We start from the raw sequence: 25,320 nt of genomic DNA, 5'->3' as shown, positions 1-25,320 counted from the left end.
GAAATTCTCAGCTGCTTCAGCTCAGATGAAAGTGAATGAAGGGGCCCTTAATTTTTTAAAATATGCATTGCAGCTCAGTTCAAGCTCGCACACAGGCCTGACTTTTTTGTTTATCCTTTTGAGTTTATCATAAGCCATCATGAAATATCCAGTTAGCCTACTGACCGCTGAGGACTCCAAGCCTCCTTGTCCCAGCCACGGTGCTTTGATTCACACTGAGTTGCACACACAGAGAACAGGACGCTGCCCTAGATAGGCTTTTGCTTTGATCCAGCAAGGCTTTTGTGTCCAGAGAAGGGACCCCCTGGGTCATTTGTGCCTGCCCTTGGACTTATGTCACTATATTTCACTCTAGCACCCTGACTAGGGCTGGGCGATACAACATCCAAAACTGGTGTGAAGTCAATTTTGTGATACCAGTTTCATAATTTTTGACCTGCGAACACATCTCAAATCATGATTGTGTGTGTGTGTGTGTGCGCTCTGCAAAAATAACAATGCCTCTCTAGATTATTGCAGCCTGTTAACTCTGCCAGCTCAGCTCTCCCCTGCCTCCTGCAGGGGAAGTGAATGACAAGAGCAGGCACCAGCAAAAATCACAATGCAGGAAAAACCGTGAAGCCAGCCAGTGCCTTGACATAGCTCCATCCTTCTTTCAGACACCATAATATCACTATACCACAATGTTTAGCTGGTGATATATCGCAGTGTTGAAAACCATGTCTCACCCACCCATCATTGGTGGGGGGAAAACCCCCTAAAGTAGGAGCAGGCTTGATTATCACATAGTAGTTGCTCTGATTGGTGCCTGTGCATTTTGCTTCACAACTTTTGAGCTGAGAGGCTTATTCCCAGGCTGACTCTGGATGCAAGCAGAAGCCCCTGGACTTCCCATCCTCACTCCTTGCTGCGTACGATCTCTACAGCGCTTATTACACACAGACTGGGGATGAAAGGAAACACACGTCCTTAGAAGCTCCTATCAAAGTCTTTCCAAAAGGGAGCAAGACGGTTCTGTGCAACTGAAGGTGCTTGTCAAGAGATGACCGCTTCTGGTTTTTTATTTCTGTATTTATTTAGACAGCATAGAAACAAAAACCAGCAATGTACAGCGTTATTACAGGATTACATGAGGCCTGGTGAACCAGCTGGGCAGGAGGCGGGCAGCGTGGAACTGAACCAGGAACAGCTTCTAGTGGCGGTAATGAGGGCTCCGGGATCGGGACCGCGAATGCCTGTAGGAGGCAGAAGAACAGGTCACATGAGAACTTAAAGAGAAACTTACATACCGTATTTTTCACTCCATAAGACGCACCTAGTTTGTAGAGGGGGAATGCAAGAAAAAAAATATTCTTTAAAAGGAGCTCTGAGCAGAGCCTGTATGCATCCCAGGCTCTGCTCAGCGCTCCCTTTCACGAGCTGCGTGGAGCGTGTGTGCAGCGCTTGCAGGCTTTTCCCCAAGGAGAGAGAAGGACCGCTCGTCACTGACAGGCTGCCCTTCTCCCTCCTTGGGGAAAAGCCCCCAAGAGCCACACACACCTCTCGCAAAGGCCAGCAGGGCAGCCCCTCAGCCCCTTCCCCCACCTCCCAGAAAAGCCCCCAAGAGCGCGCTCCCTTTTAAGAGCCACGCGGAGCGTGTGTGCAGCTCTTGGGGGCTTTTCCCAAGGAGGGAGAAGGGACTGATGGGCTGCCCTGTGTCCCTTCCCCCACCTTCCAGAAAAGCCAGCAAGTGCCGCGCGCTTTTTAAAGAGCCGCGTGGAGTGTGTGTGCGGCTATTGGGGGCTTTTCCCCGAGGAGGGAGAAGGGACTGACGGGCTGCCCTTCTCCCTCCTCGGAGAAAATCCCCCAAGAGCCGCACACACACTGCACACGGCTCTTTAAAGGGAGCGCCAAGCAGAGCCACCTGCATTCGCTCCATAAGACACACACACACTTCCCCTTACTTTTTAGGAGGGAAAAGGTGCGTCTTACGGAGCAAAAAATACGGTAGTAAGAGTCCCACAAAGTCACAACTCCCGTTGGTGGTAGATGATCGCTCTGTTAAGCAAGCACTAGCCAGAGCCAACACAACGTAGCAGATAAGAACATTGAACTTGATATGGGGAAGTGGTTGAGCCCTTTTAATTGCCGAGCCACAAAGCCCACAGTGGCTGGCCTTGGGAAAGTCTTCCTCTGTGTCAGCTGCATTTTATAGGGTTTTTGTGGAAGTAAAAAAATCAGGAGGCCTAATTCTGCAGTGCACCAAGCTCCTTGGAAGCAGGGCAAAGCACATTCCACTATCCATGTTCTTAACCATGTTACTTGTACAAAGAGACTTCAAGGGCACTTAATGACAACTCATAAGTTCAGAACTAGTCACTTGGGTCTTAATAAAGATAATGGCTTCCTGTCCCCTGACAGATGTGGACACAATCATCCCAGCAATGCTGAAATAAGTTATCACCTCTCTGCCACTTGCAGAGGCTTCTCATGCCTACTGCTTCCCTCGTTATTAATATTTAGGCAGAATTTATAAACATTGCTGTTCACCCAGACGCTTGTTGGCTGAAATATATTATTCTTGGCAACTCTGAAAATTATTTAGCTGGGAAAATATTCTGCCGTTTTTTTAAAAAAATATATATATCCTTTGCATTGTTTTTGCTGTTTTGTTGTTTATTACCCCAGGCTCCTTTGGGAGGAAGGGCAGGAGAAATAGCTAAAGACAATACAGAACATGCATCTGAAAGCTCGGACCAAATGACCACAAACTCTTACTTTTTGCATCTCACTGCGATTCAGTTCCTGCCTTGCATTTTTCTCCTTTAAAATTATGCACACACATGGGGGTGTATGTGTGTGCAAACGCAAGCAAGCACGGATGTCAGGGACTCAGTGGGAGCGCAGGGAGGAGAAGAGATGGAGAGCGAGGGGGAGCAATCCGAGGGCAGGTAAGGAGAATATGACAGCAGCCCGAGAGATTCCATGAGCCTCTCCAGCGAATCGGAAGATTCACAGAAGGGGGCGCCGATGGGCAGGGCAAGGGGCGAGCCAAGGGGGACACCCCAGAAGCAAGGGGCCAGCGGGGACTCCCAGAGCAGCAGTTGGAAATCAGGACCAGCTTCCCCACCAGAGCGCAGTGGGGGGGAGGAGTTCCAGGTGTCAGAGCCCACATATGCACCACCAGCAAGAGAAGATGAGTCAGGGGTGGCCACGCCTCCATCGGAGAGCGAGTTAACGGTCAAGAGGAAAGTTGCAGGCTGGGCGCGCGCGCCAAGTTCAAAGGTACAGGCGAGCGGCACAGAAGGTAGCCCGGATAGGGAACCAGGTCCTAAAGCCCGCCGGAAGGAGGGGCAAGAATCGTCAGGGTCAGCGTCAGAGGAGTCCAGGAAGGATGAGACCCTAGCGGGCAGGAGGGCCCAGAGGAGAAAGGAACTTAGAAAGAGGTGGAGCAAAGCGAGAGTCTTAAACTGGGGTGGAAGGGGAGGAGACTCAGACGGGACTTCGCCGGTCTAAGGTCGGGACGTAGAGCTGCACGCTGCGGCTTTAAAATGGAAACTGAACCTCAATAAAGACCTTTGTACATAACTACAGCCTAGCGTTGGTCCTCTGTGAGCTGGGACCTGGAGGCAGCTCTGACAACAACTATACATATATAGTTCTGTGGGCCACCCTGAGACTTCTGGGTATGGGGCGGTATATAAATTTAATAAATAATGACAAATAAGTAATATATACATGCATACACCCCACCAACTTGAGATTTCATTTCCTGCACCTAACAAAGTAGGTTTGTGCCCATGAACATAGGAAGCATATTGCTCATGCCTTAGCAAAACTAAGACTTGAAGGTGCCAAAGGACCCTTTGCGAACTGTTACAGTGGCTGGAGAACATCTGCAGCCTGAAAGGGATCAGGCTGGCCTCAAGTTCAAACTATTTAAATATTTCAGGCAGCTCAGAGGAAGAATGCAGGTTCTGAAAGGCGCCCGTTATCTCTCCACCGTCTTATCAGCTCAGTGAGAGGCCTGCTTCTATCTCCCTTTCTCCGCTAGAGTCTATAAGCAAAAGCTGCGGCAAGAATTTTAATGGCCCAAAAATGGAAACAAGAGGAACTACCGACAGTGGAAGAGTGGAGAATGAAACTTATGGACTTTGCAGAATTGGACAAAATGACTGGGAAAATTAGATACCAGAAAGATCACAAGTTCACTGAGGACTGGAGAAAGTTTACGATTTATCTGGAAAATATTTGTGATGAACAGACAACTCTAGTCGGTTTTAAAGAGGCTTTGTGATGCTAAAGGGTATTGTAAAAAGAAAAAGAGACGAAAGGATATTATTAACTGGCAATATATTACAAAGGAAATGCGTAACAAATATAAAATATGAGGATTGTGGGAGGAGCTGGTGGAAGTCAAAAATTGGTAAATTGGTGAATATGGCTATGTTTGAATAATGTGTGAAAGAAAAATTTGTAAAAAATTTAATAATAATAATAATAATAAAGAGTCGATAAGCAAAAGCAAAATTTACCTCCTCGAAGAACTGTAGTCTCGACCTGCAAGACAAACGGGAAAGTCAAGAACCTCCAAATTACATTTCTGGAAACTCTCCGCCTTTGCCTATTTAGGCTAAACCTGTTAATCTCTTAGCAAGGGCAGTAGAGGAAGGAAAGGATGTAAACCTTGAGCCATTAAGGAGCAGAAAAATCACGGAGACCCTCTGATGCCCCTGAGGTTCCGTCAGCCTTTACAAGGGACAAAGCTTCTTGTTGTAGGCCAGTCCCTGCGCTATGGAACTCCCTGCAAACAGAGGTTTGGCAAACCGTTTGGCAGGAATATTTGCTGCCTTCTTTCAGCGTCCCAAAGCCGGCAGAAAAGCGAGTCGGGGATGAATCAGCTATGGGGGAGCACCTAATTCTCTTGCTAATGGTCACACCTAAATCTTTACGAGGGTGGAATTCATGTTCTAATCCAATGTTAACGCATTCCAACCACCCCAGTGTTAAGAGCAGAGGTTGGATGGCCCATCTGTCGTGGATGCTTTAGTTGAGATGCTTTTATTGCAGGGGGTTGGACTAGATGACCCTAACTCTACAATTCTACGATAGTTGTGTGTGTGTTTTTTAAGTAAGAGTCAATCTGCAAGCAGTGAAGTACAGTGGTACCTTGGTTCTTAAATTTATCCATTCTGGAAGTCCGTTCCAAAACCAAGGTGCACTTTCCCATAGAAAGTAATGCAAAATGGATTAATCCATTTCAAACTTTTTAAAAGAACCCCCTAAAACAGCAATTTAGTGTGAATTTTACTATCTAATGAGACCATTGATCCGTAAAATGAAAGCAATAAACAATGTATTGCAGTCACACAATCCATCAATCAGTAGCTGAACTGGGTTCCATATAAAAAAGTAAAGGGACCCCTGACCATCTCTGGGGTTGCAGCGCTCATCTCGAATTATTGGCCAAGGGAGCTGGCATACAGCTTCTGGGTCATGTGGCCAGCAGGACTAAGCCGCTTGTGGCAAACCAGAGCAGCGCACGGAAACGCTGTTTACCTTCCCGCCAGAGCGGTACCTATTTCTCTACTTGCACTCTGACGTGCTTTCAAACTGGTAGGTTGGCAGGAGCAGGGACCGACCAATGGGAGCTCACCCCGTTGTGGAGATTCGAACCACCGACCTTCTGATCAGCAAGTCCTAGGCTCCGTGGTTTAACCCATAGTGCCACTTGCGTCCCCTGGGGTTCTATATAGTCACACACACAAAAAGAACCGCAAAAACTTAAAATAAATAGCAAAAACAGACAGACCTCAGCATAACACTCAAAACGGAAGCGTAACACTCAAAACGGAGCACGTTCGGCTTCCGAAAAACATTTGCAAACCAGAACACTCACTTCCAAGTTTGCAGTGTTTGGGTTCCGAGTTGTTTGAGTGCCAAGGCGTTTGAGAACCAAGGGACCACTGTACTCAAGAGGCATGAATGTTTTGGCCAGGACCTCTCTACTTGTCTGGGTGAAGTTCTTTTATCTCAGTAAGGACCTCACTGTCAAAGTCGGACCCCCAAAATAATTATCTTTTCTCCAGTGTTTCACAACAGCCCCACTGCCACTCACTGTAACGTGGGGAAGGAGACCGACTCTGCCGGCTGTACTGCCGCTCCCACTCCTCTCGTTCCTTCTCCCGGCGCTCGCGCTCCCTGCCAAGAAAAAATGCTGCAGATTTAGCAGGCAGGCAACCAAGCCACTCCCTCTCCCCCCCCCATGCTCCCCCACTGCTCTGTGCCGGGAGGGACAAGGAAACCCCAAAAGGCATTACTTCATCCGGATCTTCCTAGCCATGGCACGCAACTCGTCTTCCCGCTCCTGGAAGAGACGAGATAGCACATGCCAGTCAGCTGAAGGGTGAACACCACGCAAGGCAGACAAGCCAAGGTTCGAACTTGACAAACGGTACGCTCTGCAGTAAGAAAATGGTAATTCTGCAAGTGGAATAAAAATCTGCATCCTTGAGAGCCATGGTTTGCTTCGCCTCGCTATGGATCGTTTGAACATCCAAACGCCCAGCCCGGTAGACTATTGTAGCAACAGACCACAATGTGAAGCCATGCTTTTTTCTGTTGACTTGCTTTTAAGTATGGTTTGGCACTATGTCTGAACCTCGCAGTCTGAAGCAACCATGGTTTGTTTGGCCAACTCGCCAAGCTACAAAGGTGCAAGGCAAGAGCCGTTGGAAAATAAGTGAAACCAAAGAAATAAGCTGTGGCTTGCTTGCTCATCTGTGAGACAACTTGTAGTTTTTGCTGAAGAAACCATGGTTAGAAGAAACCAGGGCACAGCACTGTATATGAACCCTGTCTTTAGTGTTGCAACCTTGTCTTAGAATCATACGTGTTGAAAGGGACCACAAGGGTCATCTAACCCAAGCCCTTGCAATACAGGAAACCTTTTGACCAACGCAGGACTCGAAGCGACAACCTTGAGATTAAGAGTCTCATGCTCTACTGACTGAGCTGGCAAGGCTTATTAGACAACAATGGGAAACTGAGCCTTTCGTGTTATCGGCCTGGTCCTGAGGAACACACTGCCAATAGAGGTTCAGCCAGGGTTTCAACTTTTAAATGCCTGCTGAAAACTTTTCTAATCCATCAGGTTTCTGCAGACAATTAAAAATGCCTCCTTCCATAATAGCCAGCTGCCTTCTGACTTGTAACTTTTTATATGGTTTTTATTGTATGGTTTTATGCACAACTGTTGCAAACTGCTCTGAGATTTCTTCTCATGAACAGCAGTACATAAATATTTTTTATGCATCCCAGTTAGCATTTGTCTGTTCCAGCTCCATTTTAAGTTTATTCCACTTGCAAAATGGGGCTTTTCAGACTGCAGAATTCAGTGCGCCTGCCAGTTACCTGTCTTTCGTGTTCCTGTTGCATCATCTTCTCCTGGGCAGCCTTTTTATCTGCTTTGACTGAAGAGGCAGAGTGGGGAATATGAGCGTGTGCAACAAACAGGTCAAAAGAAGGAGATGGCTCCCCTGTGTCGCCCGCCCGCCCACCACCCCAGCCATCCTCCAGCCCAGATGCTTACACTGCCGGTTAAGCGCCTTCTGCATACGCAGCTTCAGCTTCTCCTGTGGGGTCAGCTTTGGCTACAAGCGGAAGGCAAACAGAAAGGTGTTAAGACGTTGCCCCCGCCTTGGCCTGAACTCACAGTCAAACGAGTCTGGGAGAAGGCATACATGGGGAGAAAAGGGCCTTGGCGGAGGGACCCTATATAATGTATTTCTGCAATGTCACACAACATCTGGAGGGAGGAAAAGAGAGACTTCAAGACAGCCATGAACCAGAGTCCCACTTTCAAGCAAGGAAGAGTAGGTTGAGTTCCAGGAGACTCACCAGCAGCACACCCCGCTCAAGGGGGCTGTGCTTCCCCCAGCAAGAAGAGGGAGGCCATCTCCCCAGGGTATATAGTAGGAGAGCTAGCCAAGGCCTATGGGCTCCTTTGCCTGTAACGATCAGGAGCCAGGCGCTTTCAACTGAAGAGGATTACCGTATTTTTCGCTCCATAAGACGCACCTAGTTTTTAGAGGAGGAAAACAAAAAACAAGAAAGCAACGCAAAGCCTCTTGAGCGAAGAGGCAGGAGCGCTCCCACTGGGTTCAAGAGGCTTTGCGTGGCTATCCCTGAAGCCAGGAGAGCAAGAGGGATCGCTGCGTAGCCTGCATTCGCTCCGTAAGACGCACACACATTTCCCCTTACTTTTTAGGAGGGGAAAGGTGCGTCTTATAGAGCGAAAAATACGGTAATTTTAAAAGGAGCATTTCAGGTGCAGAAAAGGAAGCTGAAGCCTGCGGGAAGGGAAAACAGTCCCTGGCAAACTAGACTGGGCCATTCCCAAGGAGGTGGCAGTAGGGAAGATGCAAGGAATCAACTTAACACACATTGACAGGGTACTGAAATCCACTCCAACCCCAGCAAGCTTGTTAAGCAGACAGTCACGGCGACTGGGCATCCAAGTCAATGGATAATGCTTGCTGGTACTCAATGGCCTTGAAAAGGGCAGGCCGGAGAGCTGAATATTGCATCTCGTAGGCAGCCAGTAAAAATGTTAAGGCCAATAACTTTCGAAGGGTTCTTTGCAAAGGTGGGCTTCCATCTGCTTCTCCTCCACTCCTTCCTGTGGCTGGGTTAATCCTCAAGAGAACACGGGGGTTCCCAACATCCTCTGTGCAAGCTGCTTGTGGTGCTTCTGCGGTCACTGGTATGCATTACCCCACCCCAACTGAAAGCCCTGAGAACCCCACCTTTCCATATAAAAAGAAGAAGAAAAGCCAAAGTCCTAGCACTCATGATTGCTAAAACACCAGACACAAGCAAACAAGCCCCACCCCACCCAACACTTCATTAAGTGTCTGAAGTTTAGCCTTTCAGAACCTGAAACCTCTTGGTGACTCTCAACCAATGTGTTAATTGTCTTCACCGGGAAAATACTGTTGGGAGAAAATCTCATTGGGAGATGGGACAGTTGTGCCTCAGGGTCCAAATGCAGACAAGCAAGTCGCGGCTGGTGCTGCAGTCAATGAGCAAGGATCCCCACTCTGGCTCAGCCAGTCCTCTGCTGTCACCCATGATGGGATGGCTCTCATGATGAGGTTCCCATACATTTGCACTGCTTGAAGAACGTGGACTATGGGGCCATCACCTGCACCCCCACGTGCCAGGATAAGCAGCCCTTCACTGGACTACCACCCCTCACATTTCTACTTTCCATGCCAAAGTAGGGACATTTGTGCCCACCTGTGAGCATCAATTCCAACCACTACCACTACTTCTCAAAGACATGCCCAGGCATAAAAAATACAAGCCCAAGGGCACTCCCTGAGAAAGCCCAGTTTAAAACGAAGAGAACTTGAACTAGAAGAGTTAAATACGCTGCGAAAAGACAAGAAAGCCACATTTGCAATATGCCTTGGGAGACCTGGCTTTACATTTTGAGAGATGGGGAAAGAAACAGTAGGTTTGTTAAACTGTGCCCTAAAATCGAGAGGTTTCACTTCCTTCCTTGAGTTTCTCAAGAGCTGCAAGCATCATTCAGATCTACAAGTAGTTTACCCCACTACGAATTCCAACAAGGAAATCAGCTAGCAAGTAGTTTCCTTTGCTTTAGGCTCCAGCCCAAGCAAGATCAAATTTCACAGACAACCCCCACCTCCCCAATGGCTCTGCTGCCTGCTTGGATAACCGATCTCTCTGGAAGGTGAACCTGTGGTTTTCCGTATTGATTTTTTTAAAGCTCTATACCAACTTTTCATGCCTTAAGAATTGAAAGCAAACAAGGTTTGAGCAGGGGTGGCTGTGCTCTGCCACAGACACCAAAAGCAGGCATGAGTCATTTCTAGGAGAAGCACAATCTTTGAGGGAGCAAGCGGACACTGTAACTGAGATAACAAACGTACTGCTGTTGAAAACTCCCTTCAGTCGTACAGTGGCTTGAGCTAGGGCTAAAAACCTCCTGCGCACATAAACACCACCATCCATACCTCAAATCTGTCTTGCTGACACCATACCCCATTGTTTAAATGCTCAGGGAATTCCATGAGATGTCAGAAATGCTCACACTGGGGCCGCTCCCAGCTCCCAGTGGCTCTCTCTGGGACAGAATGCCCACTCAGATACTTGTATTAAGAGTGGAGGATACTCTCTATGTGTTTCTCTTAACCCAGAGCAAAAAGAAGCCCTTGATTGTGTCAGAGGCTGCCAACACTTTCAGGTCACTCCTTGGATTCTGAACCAAGGATCAGGAGGCATTACTCCAAGATAGTCCACAGAAATCCACCCAAGACTCAAGACGAATCAAACATCTGGAGGGCACGCTGTTGGCAATCCCTAACATCAGTTTTAAGGCCTGGCTCGGGGGGAAACAGTTTTGGATGCCGCTGTGTGGGGGAAGGGCATGTGACAGCTGTTGCTTTTTCAACTTTTTCCTCTATTTTTCAATATTTTATTGCTGCTTTGGTTATTATTTCTCCTAAATGGTTTCTGAAACTTTTGTTGTTTTAATATACTGTTAGCTACCTTGAGCCCACCAAAGAAAGGCAGGGTATGAGGAATTTAATAAATGGAGGAGGAGGAGTAAATCTAACCATCGTCCTAAACAGCCCCAACCGCCAGGGGCAAGGGTGCATCAAGACTGGCCCAAGACACAACTCCACCCAGCTTTCCCATGACAGATGCTTTCCCAATGGGCTCACGGTTGGGTAGGAAGACAGCTCAGCAGCACTGCCATGTTTCTTTATATGCACACCGATTTCCCATGCGGTGGGGTGGGAACAGGCAGGGCATTTCAGGGGAAACGGAGCCATAAAACACGGAAGGAAAAGGCTTCCCGGAGAAGCAAGATCTGGTTTTGGTCCCAACAGAGGAAACCACCAGAAGCCAGGGCTGCATGGCAGGATCAGTGCAAAAGGGCAGGCTAATGTACAAGTGTCAACAAGAGAGAGAACAAAAAAATCCAAGTTAACAGGTAAACCATGCACTCACAAACACACACACACACAAACACACTGACTGTGTGTGTGTGTGTGTGTGTGTGTGTGTGTGTGTGTGTGTGTGTGAGTGAGAGAGAGAGAGAGAAAGAAAGAAAGAGAGAGAGAGAGAGAGAGAGAGAGAGAGAGAGAGAGACCCTCCCAAAGAGACAACTCCTGGTATTAGATTCTAGACCAGGTCAGGAAACCCCGCTCCAAAGCAGCTACCCACCCACCCCCTTTGGCAATACCAAAAAGTTAAACCCCAACGTTAACACAAACTTCCCTGGAGACCCAACCCCCTCAACACTAGCCTGACAAGGTCCAAATTTAAAAAAACAGCTTCCTGGTTTGGTAGCACCCTAAGGAGGTGCTCAAGAGCTACATTTCTGACCACGTCTCAATCAGGCAAGTGTGGCCATCCAAACTCTAAAAAGCAACAACACTTCCCCCCCCCCCCCCCCTTTGCATCTCTATCGTTTCCCTGAGTCTTTTTCTGCAGTGATGGAAATTAAGAGGTGAGGTTTAAATTCTTACTGACTTTGGCAGCTCCTGTCTCTTTACCACCGGCAGTTTCAGCCCTGGAGAAAAGGGAGGGAGAGAAGATAAACAGGTTATATTTGTTACAGCAGCAGAAGAAAGATGGGTGCCCACTCTGGGACAGGAAGGGGTATGAACGTCAAGCCAGTACAGACAAAAAGATGCTCAGATGCACCTGCTGCTAAAGGAGCACCTGTTGCTGCAGAGGCTGCTATTTCTATTCCCAGATTTTATTAGCCACTGTGGCCCCCTGAGCAGAAACCTGCTTGGCTCGCAGGAGTTGCTGGAAGGAGGCATACAAGGCACCATCCAACCGCCTTAGGGACCCCACTCTGGATTTGTGTAGGGTTTCCTCCTTAGCCTTTCCTTCTCCCGAAAATATCCCACAAGGCAGCGCAGGTTTCAGATCAGAGTCTTCTTTCTCCTAGAGGGGTTCCTTTTCCAGGTTGATATACTATTGTGCTTGATACTGCAGTGACTGCAATGTTTGTTGCTTGCCAAAGCTATTGCAATTCTTTTGCCAGCCACCCTGAGCTCAACAGTGTTGTAGGAAAAAGCAGGCTACAAACATTAAATTGAAATTAATAATAATAATAATAATAATAATAATAATAATAATAATAATTTTATTTATACCCCACCCTCCCCGGCCGGAACCGGGATCAGGGCGGCTAACCCCAATAAAATTACAATAAAACATAATAGAAAAAGAAAGAACAGTTAATTAAAATATGGGTTAAAATACGGCTTAAAATACAATTTAAAATGCAGCCTCATTTTAGTAGTAGCCCACAAATCAAAACCATAAGGGGAGGGAAACATAAGGGTCAGACTGAGCCCAAAACAAAGGCCAGGCGGAACAGCTCTGTCTTGCAGGCCCTGCGGAAAGATGTCACATCCCACAGGGCCCTGGTCTCTTGCGACAGAGCGTTCCACCAAGTTGGGGCCAGTACTGAAAAGGCCCTGGGCCCTGGTTGAGACCAATCTAGCCTCCTTGTGGCTCGGGACCTCCAAAGTGTTGTTATTCGCAGACCGTAAGGTCCTCCGCGGGGCGTACCAGGAGAGGCAGTCCCGTAGATACGAGGGTCCTAGACCGCATAGGACTTTAAAGGTCAAAACCAGCACCTTAAACCATACCTGTCAACTTTTCCCTTTCCTTGCGAGGAATCCTATTTGGAATAAGGGAATTTCCCTTAAAAAAAGGGAAACGTTGACAGCTATGTCTTAAACCTGACCCTGTGCTCCAATCAAACCAGCGTGCACCCCTTGCTCACTTTTTCAGTTTCTCCCCTACAGCCGGGGAAGCCACAGGCCTCAGCAGTTTCTCTCTGGCTGGAGACGCTGACCGGCTGCGGCTCCGTGACTCGCTGTCGCTGTGGCTGCTGCGGCTGCTGCTCCAGTGCCTCCCTCCCCTGCCGCTGCTCCACCGGTAGCGTTCTCCAGACCGTGAATGGCTTCTAGGGATGAGAGAAGAAGTATGTTGTTGGGGATCGATTTCTCTCTCTCTTCCACCCCCCACGAAAAAAATATCAGGAGCTCCTCCGACTCACCTGGACCTGCGGCGGGAGCCGTATCGCCAGCCCCGCTCGGGGGAGCGAGATCTGGAGTGGCGCCGGCCATCCCGCGAGCCTCCCGCCGAATAGCGCCTCGTTCTGCTTCGGGACCGGGAGTACCTGTGGCTGCGCGAGCGGCCATAGCGGCTAGCTCTGTGATAACCCCCGGCCCGGTGAGACCGCGAGCTGGAGCGCGAGCTGGAGGACGAGGACGTCGACGACGTGGAGGAGGAAGAGGAGGAGGTGGAGCGTCGCCTGGAAAGAGGAGAGTCACGGCGCTGGATATTCACACGGCGCAGGCAGATCAGCAGGTGCGGGGAAAGTTGAGGGGGGTGGGGAAGACGAGAAGGTGCAGGAGGACACCCCAGGAGGCCAAGACCCAGCCCTGCCGACGGGTCCACAAGTAGAGACAGAAGCTTCCCAATTAGCAACTACAGTGCCGGAGCTCAAAACATTCACATCTTCAACTTCCTCTCTTTGCTCTGCAGCAAACAGAGCACACCAGAGGAGCAGGAAGGGTTTGGGAGACCCTGTGGGATGCTGGGTTACTGCCAGATCTCACTGTAAACTCGCTGCAGCTCGGCATACATTCCATTCCTGATCATGCCAACTTTTACCTCTCCACAAATGGAAAAAAGCTTTCATTGGAAAAGTTCTGCATGGAAACAGATTCAGAGGGAGAGACTGGGGGGGGGGGGCATTGACTAAACTGTACTGATTCTTGCAGCCTCCCAAATTTTTTGAGCAGTGAAAGACTGAATGAATGCTTCCAATATGCAATTGTGGTTTTGCCGGTTACGTCCCCAAGCTAGCAGTTAGTGATTTCACTGTTCTAATACCAAAGCTATGGTCTAATTCTCATATTGAGGTGGTTGACCTGGGATATACCACTTCAGACTAAAAAAAAAAAAATTCCCTTTCTGTGGGAAACTGGCGTGGCAGGGAGAAAGGTGGCCTAGATCCTTTCTCCCCAACCTTTAAAACCATTTCCGCACCTGCAATCTTATGGGACACAGCCTACAAGTTAACCACCTTATCCTTTTGCAGTATTCAATTTTGCCTGTTTACAAAATTTTATGTTTCAACTTGCAGTAAACTAGCAACCCAGGGCTCTGGGATCCCCCAACCAAAAAGTACAACAGGGCCCATTTTAACTCAAGGCCAGCCACACAGAGTCTCTGACCTTCCTGCTTCCTTCAGTGAAACAACAGCAGCTACTGCTGCTCTCGTTGGAGAGATACAAGATGAGCCAGAAAGAAAAACCCCAGCCCCATATTCTCCCCGCCTGGTACAAACCATGGCTGAGCCCGCCCACCTTAACATCCCTTTGACCAACCACCCTTAGGTCTCCCCACCATTCCACAGGAAGAAGGGAATCTCTACTTCCCCTCATTTCCCAGGGGAGACTCTGCAATGAACAGTTTGACTTTGTGGGGATTGGCCCACAGGAGAGGCCAGTGGGAATGCAGTTCCCAAAAGTTGGTGGTCAAGGTTTTGAGCAGTCGGGGAGGATGGGAAAGAAAATAAGAAGTCAACCTTTGACCCTGGAATGGTCTCTGCTTTAAGGTTTGGGAAAGCGAGGCAGGTACGAAAGTTACCGACCGGGAGGAGGCGCTATGACCTGCCGCAGCGCTCCCCTGCTGCACTTGGCTGGAGCGTGCCTTGCCGAGGGAGGCGGGCTTCCTGGGGGCTCCTGCGGTTTGAGCGGCGGCGGCGGCAGCAGCGGCGGCGGCTGCCTCTTCATCACTACCCCCGAAGCTGGTGATGAAGGTGATCTTCTCCTCGTGACCCGGGGAAGGCGAGCGAGAGCGGGAACGGGACTCAGAAGTGGATTCCGAGGGTGATCTGACGGATCAAGGCAGATAATCAGCTGCAGGCTACAAGCAGCAGAACAGAGCAGCTGGGCGTTCCACTTGCTCTTTACCAGACACCCCAACAAGATTGAGGAATGCAAAACTCAGGTGTTCAGGAGTGTTGAGCATCCCTGATCTGCACTAAACAATCTGGGTGATGCAGTCTTGCTTGTGGACATATCTCGTCTGAACAGACCAAAACCCACCTAGCCCAGTGTCCTTTTGAGAGAGGCCCAGCAACCAGCAGGCATTATTAAGTGGACTACCAGCTACTTTTTCCCCACCTGTGTGGTAGAGGATGAGCCAAGCCCCCGGAAGGCAGCCCAAGCTGGGCTCAGTGCAGCGCTAGCAAACTCTGTGGTGCAATGCAGCTTATGAAACAGCGGGGGAGCAAAACCGCCTTGGACAAAACACAAAGCCATCAGCATGGAGTTTCCCCCCGCAAGGCAACTCGGAGTTATTTGCCTCACACTGGACCCCCAACTCTCTCTAAAACAAAGTGAACACACAGAGAGAGCGCATGTGTTCTGCAAGTGCAGTCATACCTCATGATGCGTCTGCTTCAGGTTATGTGTTTTTGTGTTGCGTCCCACGGCAACCTGGAAGTACCGGAATGGGTTACTTCCAAGTTTCACCGCTTGCGCATGTGCAGAAGCGCTAAATCGCACCGCGTGCATGCAGAAACGCGGCACTTTGGCTTGTGTCAGTTCCATGTTATGGACGGGCCTCCGGAACGGATCCCGTCCGTAACACGAGGTTCCACTGTACAGATGTTTTGTTGAATGCGAATGAAAACCTCCCCTTCACCAACCCAGGTATATGACACACCAAGAGTACAAACACCCACCAGCACATCTGGGGGGCAGCTGCATCCACTCACCGTTTGTAAGGATCATAGGTGGGACTGTCTCTCCGAGCATAACTGCAACGATAGGGGATTAAATGAGGACAAAACCGGCACCGCTTCTAGAATCACAGAAGCATCACGGGAGACTTGCAAAAGCCCAACCTCTCAGCAAATGCTTCAGCCCAACTCAAGGAGCGCAGCCTATTTTTGCCCCAGCCGTGCCTCAGCATCCTTTCCTCCCCGCACAGACTGTCATACATGCTGCCCTTGTTGCATGGCCCTCACCCAGTGCCCTGAGCTGCCATGAGGGACAAAGGGGAAAGTATTCTCAGGTGCTCCCTCTCAACTCTTGTGGAGAGACAGAAATGCCTAGGCTCGACGGCGGCTGAATTGAGCCCCCATGTTCAAAAAGGCTTACCTCGGAGGACTGATTTTCCTTCCTTTCAAACGCTTCTCTCGGAATTCCCTCCTCTGTCTCCGAGAGCGGCGGCCCTGGAAAGAGGGATAGTCACGAGAGAGTCCACCATGCCAAGAGGGAGGCCCAGAAAACGCTCCCATTTTCTGTTTTTCCTGGAATAAATTGTTTTTTGGGGGGGCTATCCCACCCACACCCCAAGCATGCTTCCATGAGGAATTGATCCTAAAGTTCTCCCCGCTGTTTAACCAAGAGGAACCTCTTGGCCCAGTCAGTCGTAAATAGAGGGAATCACAGATGAAGGCAATGAAGGTAGGCAAGATGGAGAGGGCTTCTTAGAACTGCCCAGGTTCCCAACTTTCCATACCGAGTACATGGCTTTCTCCTCCTCCAAGGCTTTGGCATGTTTGATGGCTTCTGCTTCCTCCTTGTCCTTCCGCAACATCCTTTCAGAAACAAGGGGAGGAAGGGGGAGGTGGGAGAAAGACAGGGATGCTTAGATTTGTGGGGGACACAGGCCTTCCAATGTTCTGCAGCAGCTATTCTAACTGCTACCAACACATTCAGTGCTCCCCACCCCGCAAAAACACCCTCAGTCTGGTACAAGGTCTCATGTCTAACTCAAAAGGCAAGTGGCAAGCTTAGGCCTAGTTAGTAGCTCAGCCATTACTGCTAAAACTAGGCTCTCCTCCCCCATTCCCTCCCCCCAACCAAGGGGGAAAGGCCTGCTGTTCCCCTAAGCACAGACTTCTAGTACCTGTCCCCCTCAACTGGCCCTGTGATAACGTCAATGACATTATAGACAGCAGAATAACTCCCGACTGCAAGGGAAAGACGCTACTGCCAGTATCATGTGGCTTACAGCTGACAAGCCAAAGCTTGCTAACACAGATCTACACGTTTTATGCATGCGGTGTCAGAAAGATGGGGGCAAGTTCTGAATTACGAGGTGTTTGCTTGGTTTCTGCAGCACAGCATCTTTACCCCATGAAAAGGGCCCTACAGGGTCATGTCTTAGGCTCAGCTAAGGTCAGCCTCCACAATCCAGATGTTTTAAGACTACAACTTTAAGACTGACCTTTAAAGCCCTTCACAGCCTAGGACCTTCGTACCTATGGGACCGCCTCTCCCAGTATGCCCCACGGAGGACCTTAAGGTCCATAAACAGCAACACCCTAGAGGTCCCGGGCCCTAAGGAAGTTAGATTAGCCTCAACCAGAGCCAGGGCCTTTTTCAACACTGGCTCCGGCCTGGTGGAATGCTCTGCCTCATGAGACCAGGGCCCTGCATGATCTGATTTCTTTCCACAGGGCCTGTAAGACAGAGTTGTTCCACCTGGCCTTTGGATTAAAATCAATTTGATTCCCTCCCCCTCTTTCTTTTTTCCTTTCTCCTCCTGTGAAGAGGCTGCATTTTAATGTTTTAATATTTTAATGTTGTATTTTAATTCTGTTTTTTTAAGTTGTATTTTAATCAGCTTGTTTTTATTATTGGTTATTAGCAGCCCTGAGCCCGGTCTTGGCTGGGGAGGGCGGGGTATAAATAAAATTTATTATAATTATTATTACAACTGTCACCTTTCCTGACCATCAGCCATGGCTGGCTGGGTCTGGTGGAAGGTTTAACCCAAAACACATGGAGGGCACCAGGTTGAAGTCCAGCAGCAGCAGCCAGCCAGAGAGAAGGCAACAGCCTCTCTTAAGGGTGGCGACTCTTTCAAGCTGAACCTAGACCACTTGAAAAGGTGACTCCCCTGGGCTTTTCCCCAGCAACTGGTATTCAGAGGCAGACTGCCTCTAAATATGAAGGTTTCATTTACCTATCATGGGCAACAGCCACTCACAGACCTCTCCTTAAGAAATCTGCCTAATCCCTTTTGGCAAGCGGTAACCAGTGTGGTAGTTCTGAACCCCCACTCCCGTTGGCTAGGCTGGCTAGAGCGGATGAAATCTATAATCTGCAGCACTGGCTATCAAAGTCATTGGTTATTCAGCAAGGCCAGGAGGCGCACATTCTGCAAGTTACTTATGCCTTCACAGAAGAAGAAATTCCTCTCCCCTGCCCTGAACAAATTGCCAGAGCTCCTTGGCTGACCCCAAAATCTATTATGAGCGAAGGACATGGTGATGGTGAGCTTACATATCCACTCTCGAAAACTTTCATAATTTTATAAGCTTCTGTCTTGGGGAAGGTGGTCTACCCCTTAAATTATGTTGGGTGCCCTTTTCAGCACCTTTTCTCAGCTCCATGACACTACCCAGCCACCTTGCAAATAAACCCATGAAGTCACTGGCCTGCAAAGAGTTTTACCAGTCTCCTGTAGAGGAGAGACAGAGAGCTCCAGACCTTCCTAAATCGACCTGCTGCATTTCCATGCTGGCCACAGAGGAAGGATGCAATACTCTGGCCCTCCTGCAGGCAACTCATTGTAACCCATGGTGTTTAAAAATAAGAGGGTGGGTACCATGCAAGGTCCCGGGTAACCTAGGTGATGCATCAGCCACTGCACAAGCCCAATGCCATGGAAATGCCTGGCTGATGATGCAGAGGAGCCCTGACAGAACAGGCATCTTACCGGACAAAGTCTCCCTCCGCCATCCCATAGGTGGTTGCCTGCTTGTTCAGGTCAGCCACCTGCTCCTGGTTCAGCTCATCTACATCGACTTCAACATCTGCAAGCAACACAAGGGAAACAGTTGGCAGCTGCACACCCAGGAACTCCATTTAACTAGGGATAACGTTCTCTGTGAGACTTCTCTTCTACTGATTTGTCCCATCCCTATGGAAACACACCTGGTGCCTTCATTATCAGTTTTCAGGCACCAGGCTAAGAACTTTTTCTTCCATTAGGTCTATGGCAACTAAACTGACCACATCTTTTAGAGGGGTGGGTACAACTTGTCCCCTTTATGTTATCAGATGAGTATTTCAGATATTTTGCACTGTGGGTTTTAAACTGCATTAAATTTTACCCATTTGTATTTTTACCTTGTTAAAGTCGCCCTGAGCCTCTTTTTTTGTGCATGAAGCGGCTAACGAACGTAATACCATTTTAGTTATTATAAAGCTATCCAAGCCAATGCCATACAGTGGTGCCCCACAAGACGAATGCCTCGCAAGACGGAAAACCCGCTAGACGAAAGGGTTTTCCGTTTTGGAGGTGCTTCGCAAAACGAATTTCCTATGGGCTTGCTTCGCAAGACGAAAATGTCTTGCGAGTTCCTGCGGTTTTTTCCCCCTTCCCCCCCCTTTTTCTAAGCCGCTAAGCCACTTATCTGCTTATCCGCTAAGCCGCTAAAAGCCGTTAATAGTGCTAATCCGCTAAGCCGTCAATGGGCTTGCTTCGCAAGACGAAAAAACCGCTAGACGAAGAGACTCGCGGAACGGATTAATTTCGTCTTGCGAGGCACCACTGTACGGCGATTCTGCATCGTCAAATCAACCTGTCTACTCGGAAGCAAACCCTACTGAGTTCAATGGAATTTACTTCCAGGTGAGTATGCGTAGGATCACATCCTCAGTGGCAGGAGAACCCTGGGAGAAGTGGCTGAGGGTGGTGTGGCTGTGGGGGAAAATGCATGCGGCAGCAGATAGCTCTTGGGAAAGAATACAGGTCCCCATCTCCCACAGACCACCACCTACTGCACATGGATTAGGGGTGGAAGCATACATCATGTTCAGCACATCGTAAGGCAGGAAGCAGACTGGGGATACTGGGAGAGGGCAATGGAGCACCGTCAGATCCCCGACTTTCTAAAAGCCCAATCCCAAACGCCAGAAGGCCTTGGAGACATACCAATATCAGGGATAACTTCATCCTCATCCGTGTTGCTGTCTTCTTCTGAGTCTTCCTCCTCTGTTCTCTTCTCAGATGGGTTCTCAAGCTCCGCCACCGTGCTGTCCTCGTATGTGTAGCCAATGGACGCCTTCTTCTCTGCTAACCTAGTTGGTCAGACCCCTCCCATTAAGTACACGCTGGATGGAGTATGCAGCACAGACACTTGCGCTGGGATTCTAAAGCTTCCCCCGTCATCAAGCCATACCCCTCTTTGCAGCCTTTCAAAGAAGCAAAAGTAGGAGGGGGAAAGGAATACCTGGGCCTGCTAAATATAAAAATATACATTCGTGTTGCCACTGAAATTCAAAAAGAATGTGAGGATTTCTTCTCAGAAGGAACTGCTTCATAAGGTTTTTTGAGTAAAACAAAGACCCTAGTCGTATTCCAAAGCAGGAAGGGGAAACCTCAGGCCCAGGGGGGAAACGTGGCCCTTCATGTGTCTTATCTGGCCCTTGGATCTCTCCTCAGGCTACAACCCTCACTGGCTTGCTTTGCCCTTCAATTGTTTTTCCAGGATTGATTGTGTCCTTGAACTCTGCTCATGCCTCTTGTCCTAATGGAGGGCAGAGAGAGAGGTGTGAGTAGGTGTGCCCCAAAACTAGCCCACGGTGCAAAGGTAAATTCTACATTTGTTGCCCCACCCACTTTTCCCCCTGACCCCACCCACCACTAGCATGTGTCCTCTGCACGGAGGAGAATGTGGCCCTTGAATTGAAAAAGTTCCTCATCCCTGTTCCATACACATTCAACCTGTCCTCAATCCTCTGGGTAGGAGAAAGGAACAAGCTCAAACATACAAAAGGCTCCAGATCATGAGCTCTGCCTCCATGACTGAACTCAGTCAAGCTGCAACTCATCCCTTTGCCTGCCGTTCCCAATACACTCACTTCTTCTTTTCGTCCTCGTTGGGCTTCTGGAGTCCCCCGTACAGCTCATCAATGTAGATCTGATACAGACACTGCTCCTCTGAGACTGGGGGAGAGAGAGAGGAGGAGATGGAGATGAAGCAGACCAGAAATTCCACAGGTCTAGCGCAAGGAAGATTGCCTGAGAGGGCAGCACAACTCTCTGTCCCTCCACCCCCATCTACTGACTCCCCCTCCCCTCCAATCCTGACACGCTTGGGAAGGGGAAAGGGCAGCTGAAGAGACCCGTTTCAGGCAGCAGGTAGCCAAAAGACAAGCAGATGCGTTTGCGGAGAGAAACTGCCACCAGCCTCCCCAAACTGGTCAAGCAATGCTTCTCCTCAGCCTGCCTCCAGAACTCCCGTGTTCTCTTCCCCTGTCACTCAAGGAAGAAACCACACCCCTAGGGGGGAGACACAAGATGGTATCAGCAGGAGCTAGGAAGCAAAGAGTGACAACAGTGGTCCTTCCACTCTCAGCTTGCACCAAGCAAGAATTTGTTCCTATCTGCAAACACACCTATGCTTGCATCTCTTCTCAGGCAAGCTGGTTTGAGTGTCTTCACAAATTTGCCGTACACAAGAGAGGCAGTTTATTGGGGGGGGGGGTTGCTTCAGCTGGCTGGTCCCCCATCCCTGAATGGACCAAGTGCTGAATAGTTTTTGGCATCTAGAGTTATTGCCTCCACCAGCTGAAGAGGCCGCTCCTCCCAGCATTTGCAGGAGACAGTACTGTCTTATCTTGTCATTGAGGGGATGAGAGAGAGAGGCAGCAATATCCTGATCACGGGGACTCTAAACTATGTCATGGGTCTGACATACTGCAGCCCTCCCTCAATCTCGCCCATTTAAGGGATATAAGAGAAGGTAATCAGATCAGTTGTGCTTCCTGGTTATTAACCTACAAAATAATCTGGGGTGTAACTTATCAGCCTTCTTGGCAAACAGTAGCAGCAACTGCCACCTGAGCCAGAACGTTAAGGACAGAAGCTCTACTCTTTCCTGACATCTGCCCTATACAGCAGTAGAAAGAAAGTCAAAGGGAACTTACTGCCAGCAAAGTCGTTCTGCACCAAACCTCTATACCTTTCGTAGTTGCATTTCCTCTCATCAGACTCCTGTTCTGGGGTACTGGAGAAGGAAGAGGAAGAGGCTTAGGAAGAGGGACTAGAATGCTAAATATTATGACAACAATTTGTGGGGAGGGAACAAATCTGAGTTATGGTGCCTAACCCATTAATGAAACCTGGTTGCTCGCTGTGCACTAACAGAATCTTTGTCCTTTTCTTTTTTAAATGACACCTTTCTAGCTGTTTCCTTTTGCATGTGAAGTATATTGTCTACCACTGAGCAAGGGCCCTCACCCCCACGTTCAGAGAAGTCAAAGGGGACCCCTTTAGCATCACAGGATTAATTGCACGGTTCTTTGGACCCTAGCTTACAAAGCCAACTGTTAAAAGGATGGAAAAATGCTCAATGAAGGCATAAGCAAAAACATACAGGTCTGCATGTAACCATTCATTTCCTTAGCTGTTTCTGAGGGAAATCCCTGCACACATTTTTTGCATCACTTAGATATGAAGACAACCAGGGCATTTTACTTTAATAATGAAACCTCAATCCTTTCAGCCATTAAAAAAACCCCAACTCAAACAAGGTTAACAACTAGTAGTTAGAGAATACCCATTAGCCTGCATTATTTTATGTTCATTTGCATAATACGGGAGCACAATCTTGGAGAGGAAATCCTCAAATCTCTCTTGGATAGCAACAATGCTCTGTTGCCTCAAACTGTGCAGTATATTAATAGCCCAACTGTGCAAAGATTCTGGACAATTCTGGCCTTAACCTACCCGACATGAGAGATCCCACTATTTCGTTTAACGCTTGCCCCTTCCGGATGATACAAGTCAGGCGTCAAGCCTAATTATCCAGGCTCCTCTTTTCTTCGTTTTCGGCTTCCAATTAACCATGTCATTGTGCAAACAAAGCAACCAACCCAAAGCAAGGAGCAGTGAATCTCAGAATAATAAAAAAAGCAAATGAACGCCTTACATTGGGTTTAGCAGCGGAGGAGTATACATGGGGATGTAGTCCAGGTGGGCTCGAACATCAAACCGATCAATCATGTTGTTCGTATCCCCCTGCCATGGCATCCTGCAAGGGGCAAGATGTGTCAAGGGAAGGGGGTTAGAAGTCTTTCCAAAATACCCTCGGGGAGGAATCACATCACAAGGGCAGCCTCCCCACTCCTTTTCAGTAGACAAACTTCCACATTGCCAGCACAGAGCTGAAAGCTACTCACATATTCACAGGGCTTTCAGCTGCAAGAGCCACAGCAGAATCTAAGTGGACTTTGCATGCACGGCCGTGGACCTGGAGGAACTGGGCAGGATCCTTTTTCTGGAAGAGAAGCACAACACAACAAGCTGTCATATTCCTAAGCAGACCGCAGCTTCATCTTGGCACAGTATTGTCTATGCTTATGGGAAGTGGCTTAAAAACTACAACTCCCATCATCCTTGGCCATTTGTCATGGTTGCTGGGGCTGATGGGAATTACAGTTATGGTAACATAATAACAATAATAATTTATTTGTACCCCCGCCCACCTGACTGGGTTGCCCCAGCCACTCTGGGCAGCTTCCAGCATATATAAAAACATAATAAAACATTAAACCTTAAAAAGCTTCCCTATACATGGCTGCCTTCAGATGATTCCTAAATGAAGGGCCAGAGGCTCCTCTCCTCTCCTCTCCTTTGCAGGGCTTCAGATGAAGACTTTTGCAGTCCTTCCTGGAGATGGCAGGGACTGAACCTGTGACCTCTGCATATGCTCTAAGCACAAATTCTTAGAGGCAGAATTCTTAAGAGTCACATCTTAAGAAGAAGCCAGATGGTGCCATTCAAGAGCTACTTGCTCCCCGTGATTTCCCTTTCCCTTTCTCAAGGATGAGGAGAGGAAGGAGCGGGAAAGAGAGAACTCCCTCACTGGGAACATTGGACGAAACGGGAGGGTAGGCAAAAGAGGGAAACACTCACTATCTTTTCATAATACTCTCTCCGGCGCTCCGCTCGCTTCTTGTAATCAACCATCATCCCCCGGAGCTTGCGCTCATGCTTTCGAGCTTCGTGCCACATCCTGCCCGCCTACAATCTGTTAGAGAGAAAAGGCCAAGAACAGGAGAGAAGATGACACCAAAACGAATCAACATTCTCACACACGTACCCAAGGACCTGTTGCATCCAGAGCCAATGTAATAGTTTGATAATAACATTAAGAGATCTCATTGTGCATCCCAAGCAGGGAGAAAAGCAGGCGCTCCCAAAAATTGTGTCGGGACATGCTAGTATGACATAAGAAATACAGTAAAATAAATTGAAGCCTCCTGTGAAGCCATATAAGCCAACCAACCAACTAACAATAACAATTATAATAATAATTTATTATTTATACCCCGCCCATCTGACTGGGTTTCCCGAGCCACTCTGGGCAGCTTCCAACAGAACATTAAAATACAATAACCTATTAAACATTAAAAGCTTCCCTAAACAGGGCTGCCTTCAGATGTCTTCTAAAAGTCAGATAGTTGTTTATTTTCTTGACATCTGGTGGGAGGGTGTTCCACAGGGCGGGCGCCACTACCGAGAAGGCCCTCTGCCTGGTTCCCTGTAACCTCACTTGCAATGAGGGAACCACCAAAAGGCCTTTGAAGCTGGACCTCAGTGTCCAGGCAGAACAATGGAGGTGGAGACGCTCCTTCAGGTATACTGGACCAAAGCCATTTAGGGCTTTAAAGGTCAGCAACAACACTTTGAATTGTGCTTGGAAACATACTGGGAGCCAGTGTAGGTCTTTCAAGACCAGTGTTATGTGGTCTCGGCGGCTGCCAAGAGAGGAGGCTGCCCATTATGTTGCTTAGACAAGTTACTACTCTGGTCTTGCCTCCTTCCAAGCAGCCTCAGGTGGGGGCAACTAATACCGGCATCTCTGTGCATCATTAGTGGATTCAACCCTCCCCAATGGAAAGGTGTGGCAGAATCAGCCAACCTCGGAGAACAATGCCTGCTTCACCTTGTGCAAATCATTTTTCTAAGTTTGCCTCCTTCAGATGGGAAGGAGTTGGATAGTAGAAGCACACTCTGAAAAGAAAACCTGTGCAGGTATAAGAGCGAAGTGGATGGCTGGGAAGAGTTGGAAGTCAAGGGAGCTTTGACAAATCATACTGCAGCTGGAAGTCCTGACATGCAAAGCCAATACTCACTCAGAGCAGGAACTTGAGAAATGTCTTTTCACTAATCACAACCCATGAAGAGATCGAAGACACTCTGTGTATCCAGGAGGAGTATCCTAGATAATTGTGA

At 48.6% G+C, this 25,320-nt stretch overlaps 1 protein-coding gene across 2 annotated transcripts; it reads right to left on the bottom strand.

The window, feature by feature from the left end:
- Window positions 1-1,023: 1,023 nt before the first annotated feature.
- Window positions 1,024-25,320, bottom strand: CLASRP (CLK4 associating serine/arginine rich protein). Of its 2 annotated transcripts, XM_079988185.1 has the most exons (21): window positions 25,221-25,320; window positions 23,998-24,112; window positions 23,262-23,359; window positions 23,012-23,113; window positions 22,008-22,087; window positions 20,940-21,024; window positions 20,011-20,156; window positions 18,790-18,886; window positions 16,582-16,660; window positions 16,218-16,291; window positions 15,833-15,874; window positions 14,702-14,944; window positions 13,097-13,354; window positions 12,821-13,003; window positions 11,548-11,587; window positions 7,571-7,631; window positions 7,393-7,451; window positions 6,300-6,346; window positions 6,098-6,180; window positions 4,515-4,539; window positions 1,024-1,235 (listed from the first exon to the last, which is right to left on the bottom strand). In XM_079988185.1, the coding sequence occupies exons 2-21, from the start codon at window positions 24,094-24,096 to the stop codon at window positions 1,193-1,195; spliced, it is 1,944 nt and encodes a 647-aa protein (XP_079844311.1). In that variant the 5' UTR covers window positions 24,097-24,112; window positions 25,221-25,320; the 3' UTR covers window positions 1,024-1,192. The 2 variants fall into 2 exon arrangements, 1 of the variants encoding a protein (XP_079844311.1); XR_013841864.1 differs by lacking the exons at window positions 1,024-1,235; window positions 4,515-4,539 and having other exon boundaries at window positions 6,144-6,180; window positions 11,544-11,587; window positions 25,221-25,305.

The sequence above is a fragment of the Podarcis cretensis genome (assembly GCF_951804945.1).
Source record: "Podarcis cretensis genome assembly, chromosome: 8".
NCBI classification, from domain to species: domain Eukaryota; kingdom Metazoa; phylum Chordata; class Lepidosauria; order Squamata; family Lacertidae; genus Podarcis; species Podarcis cretensis.
The sequence above is the reverse complement of the archived record's forward strand: the minus strand, read 5'-3'. Positions and strand labels throughout refer to the sequence as shown.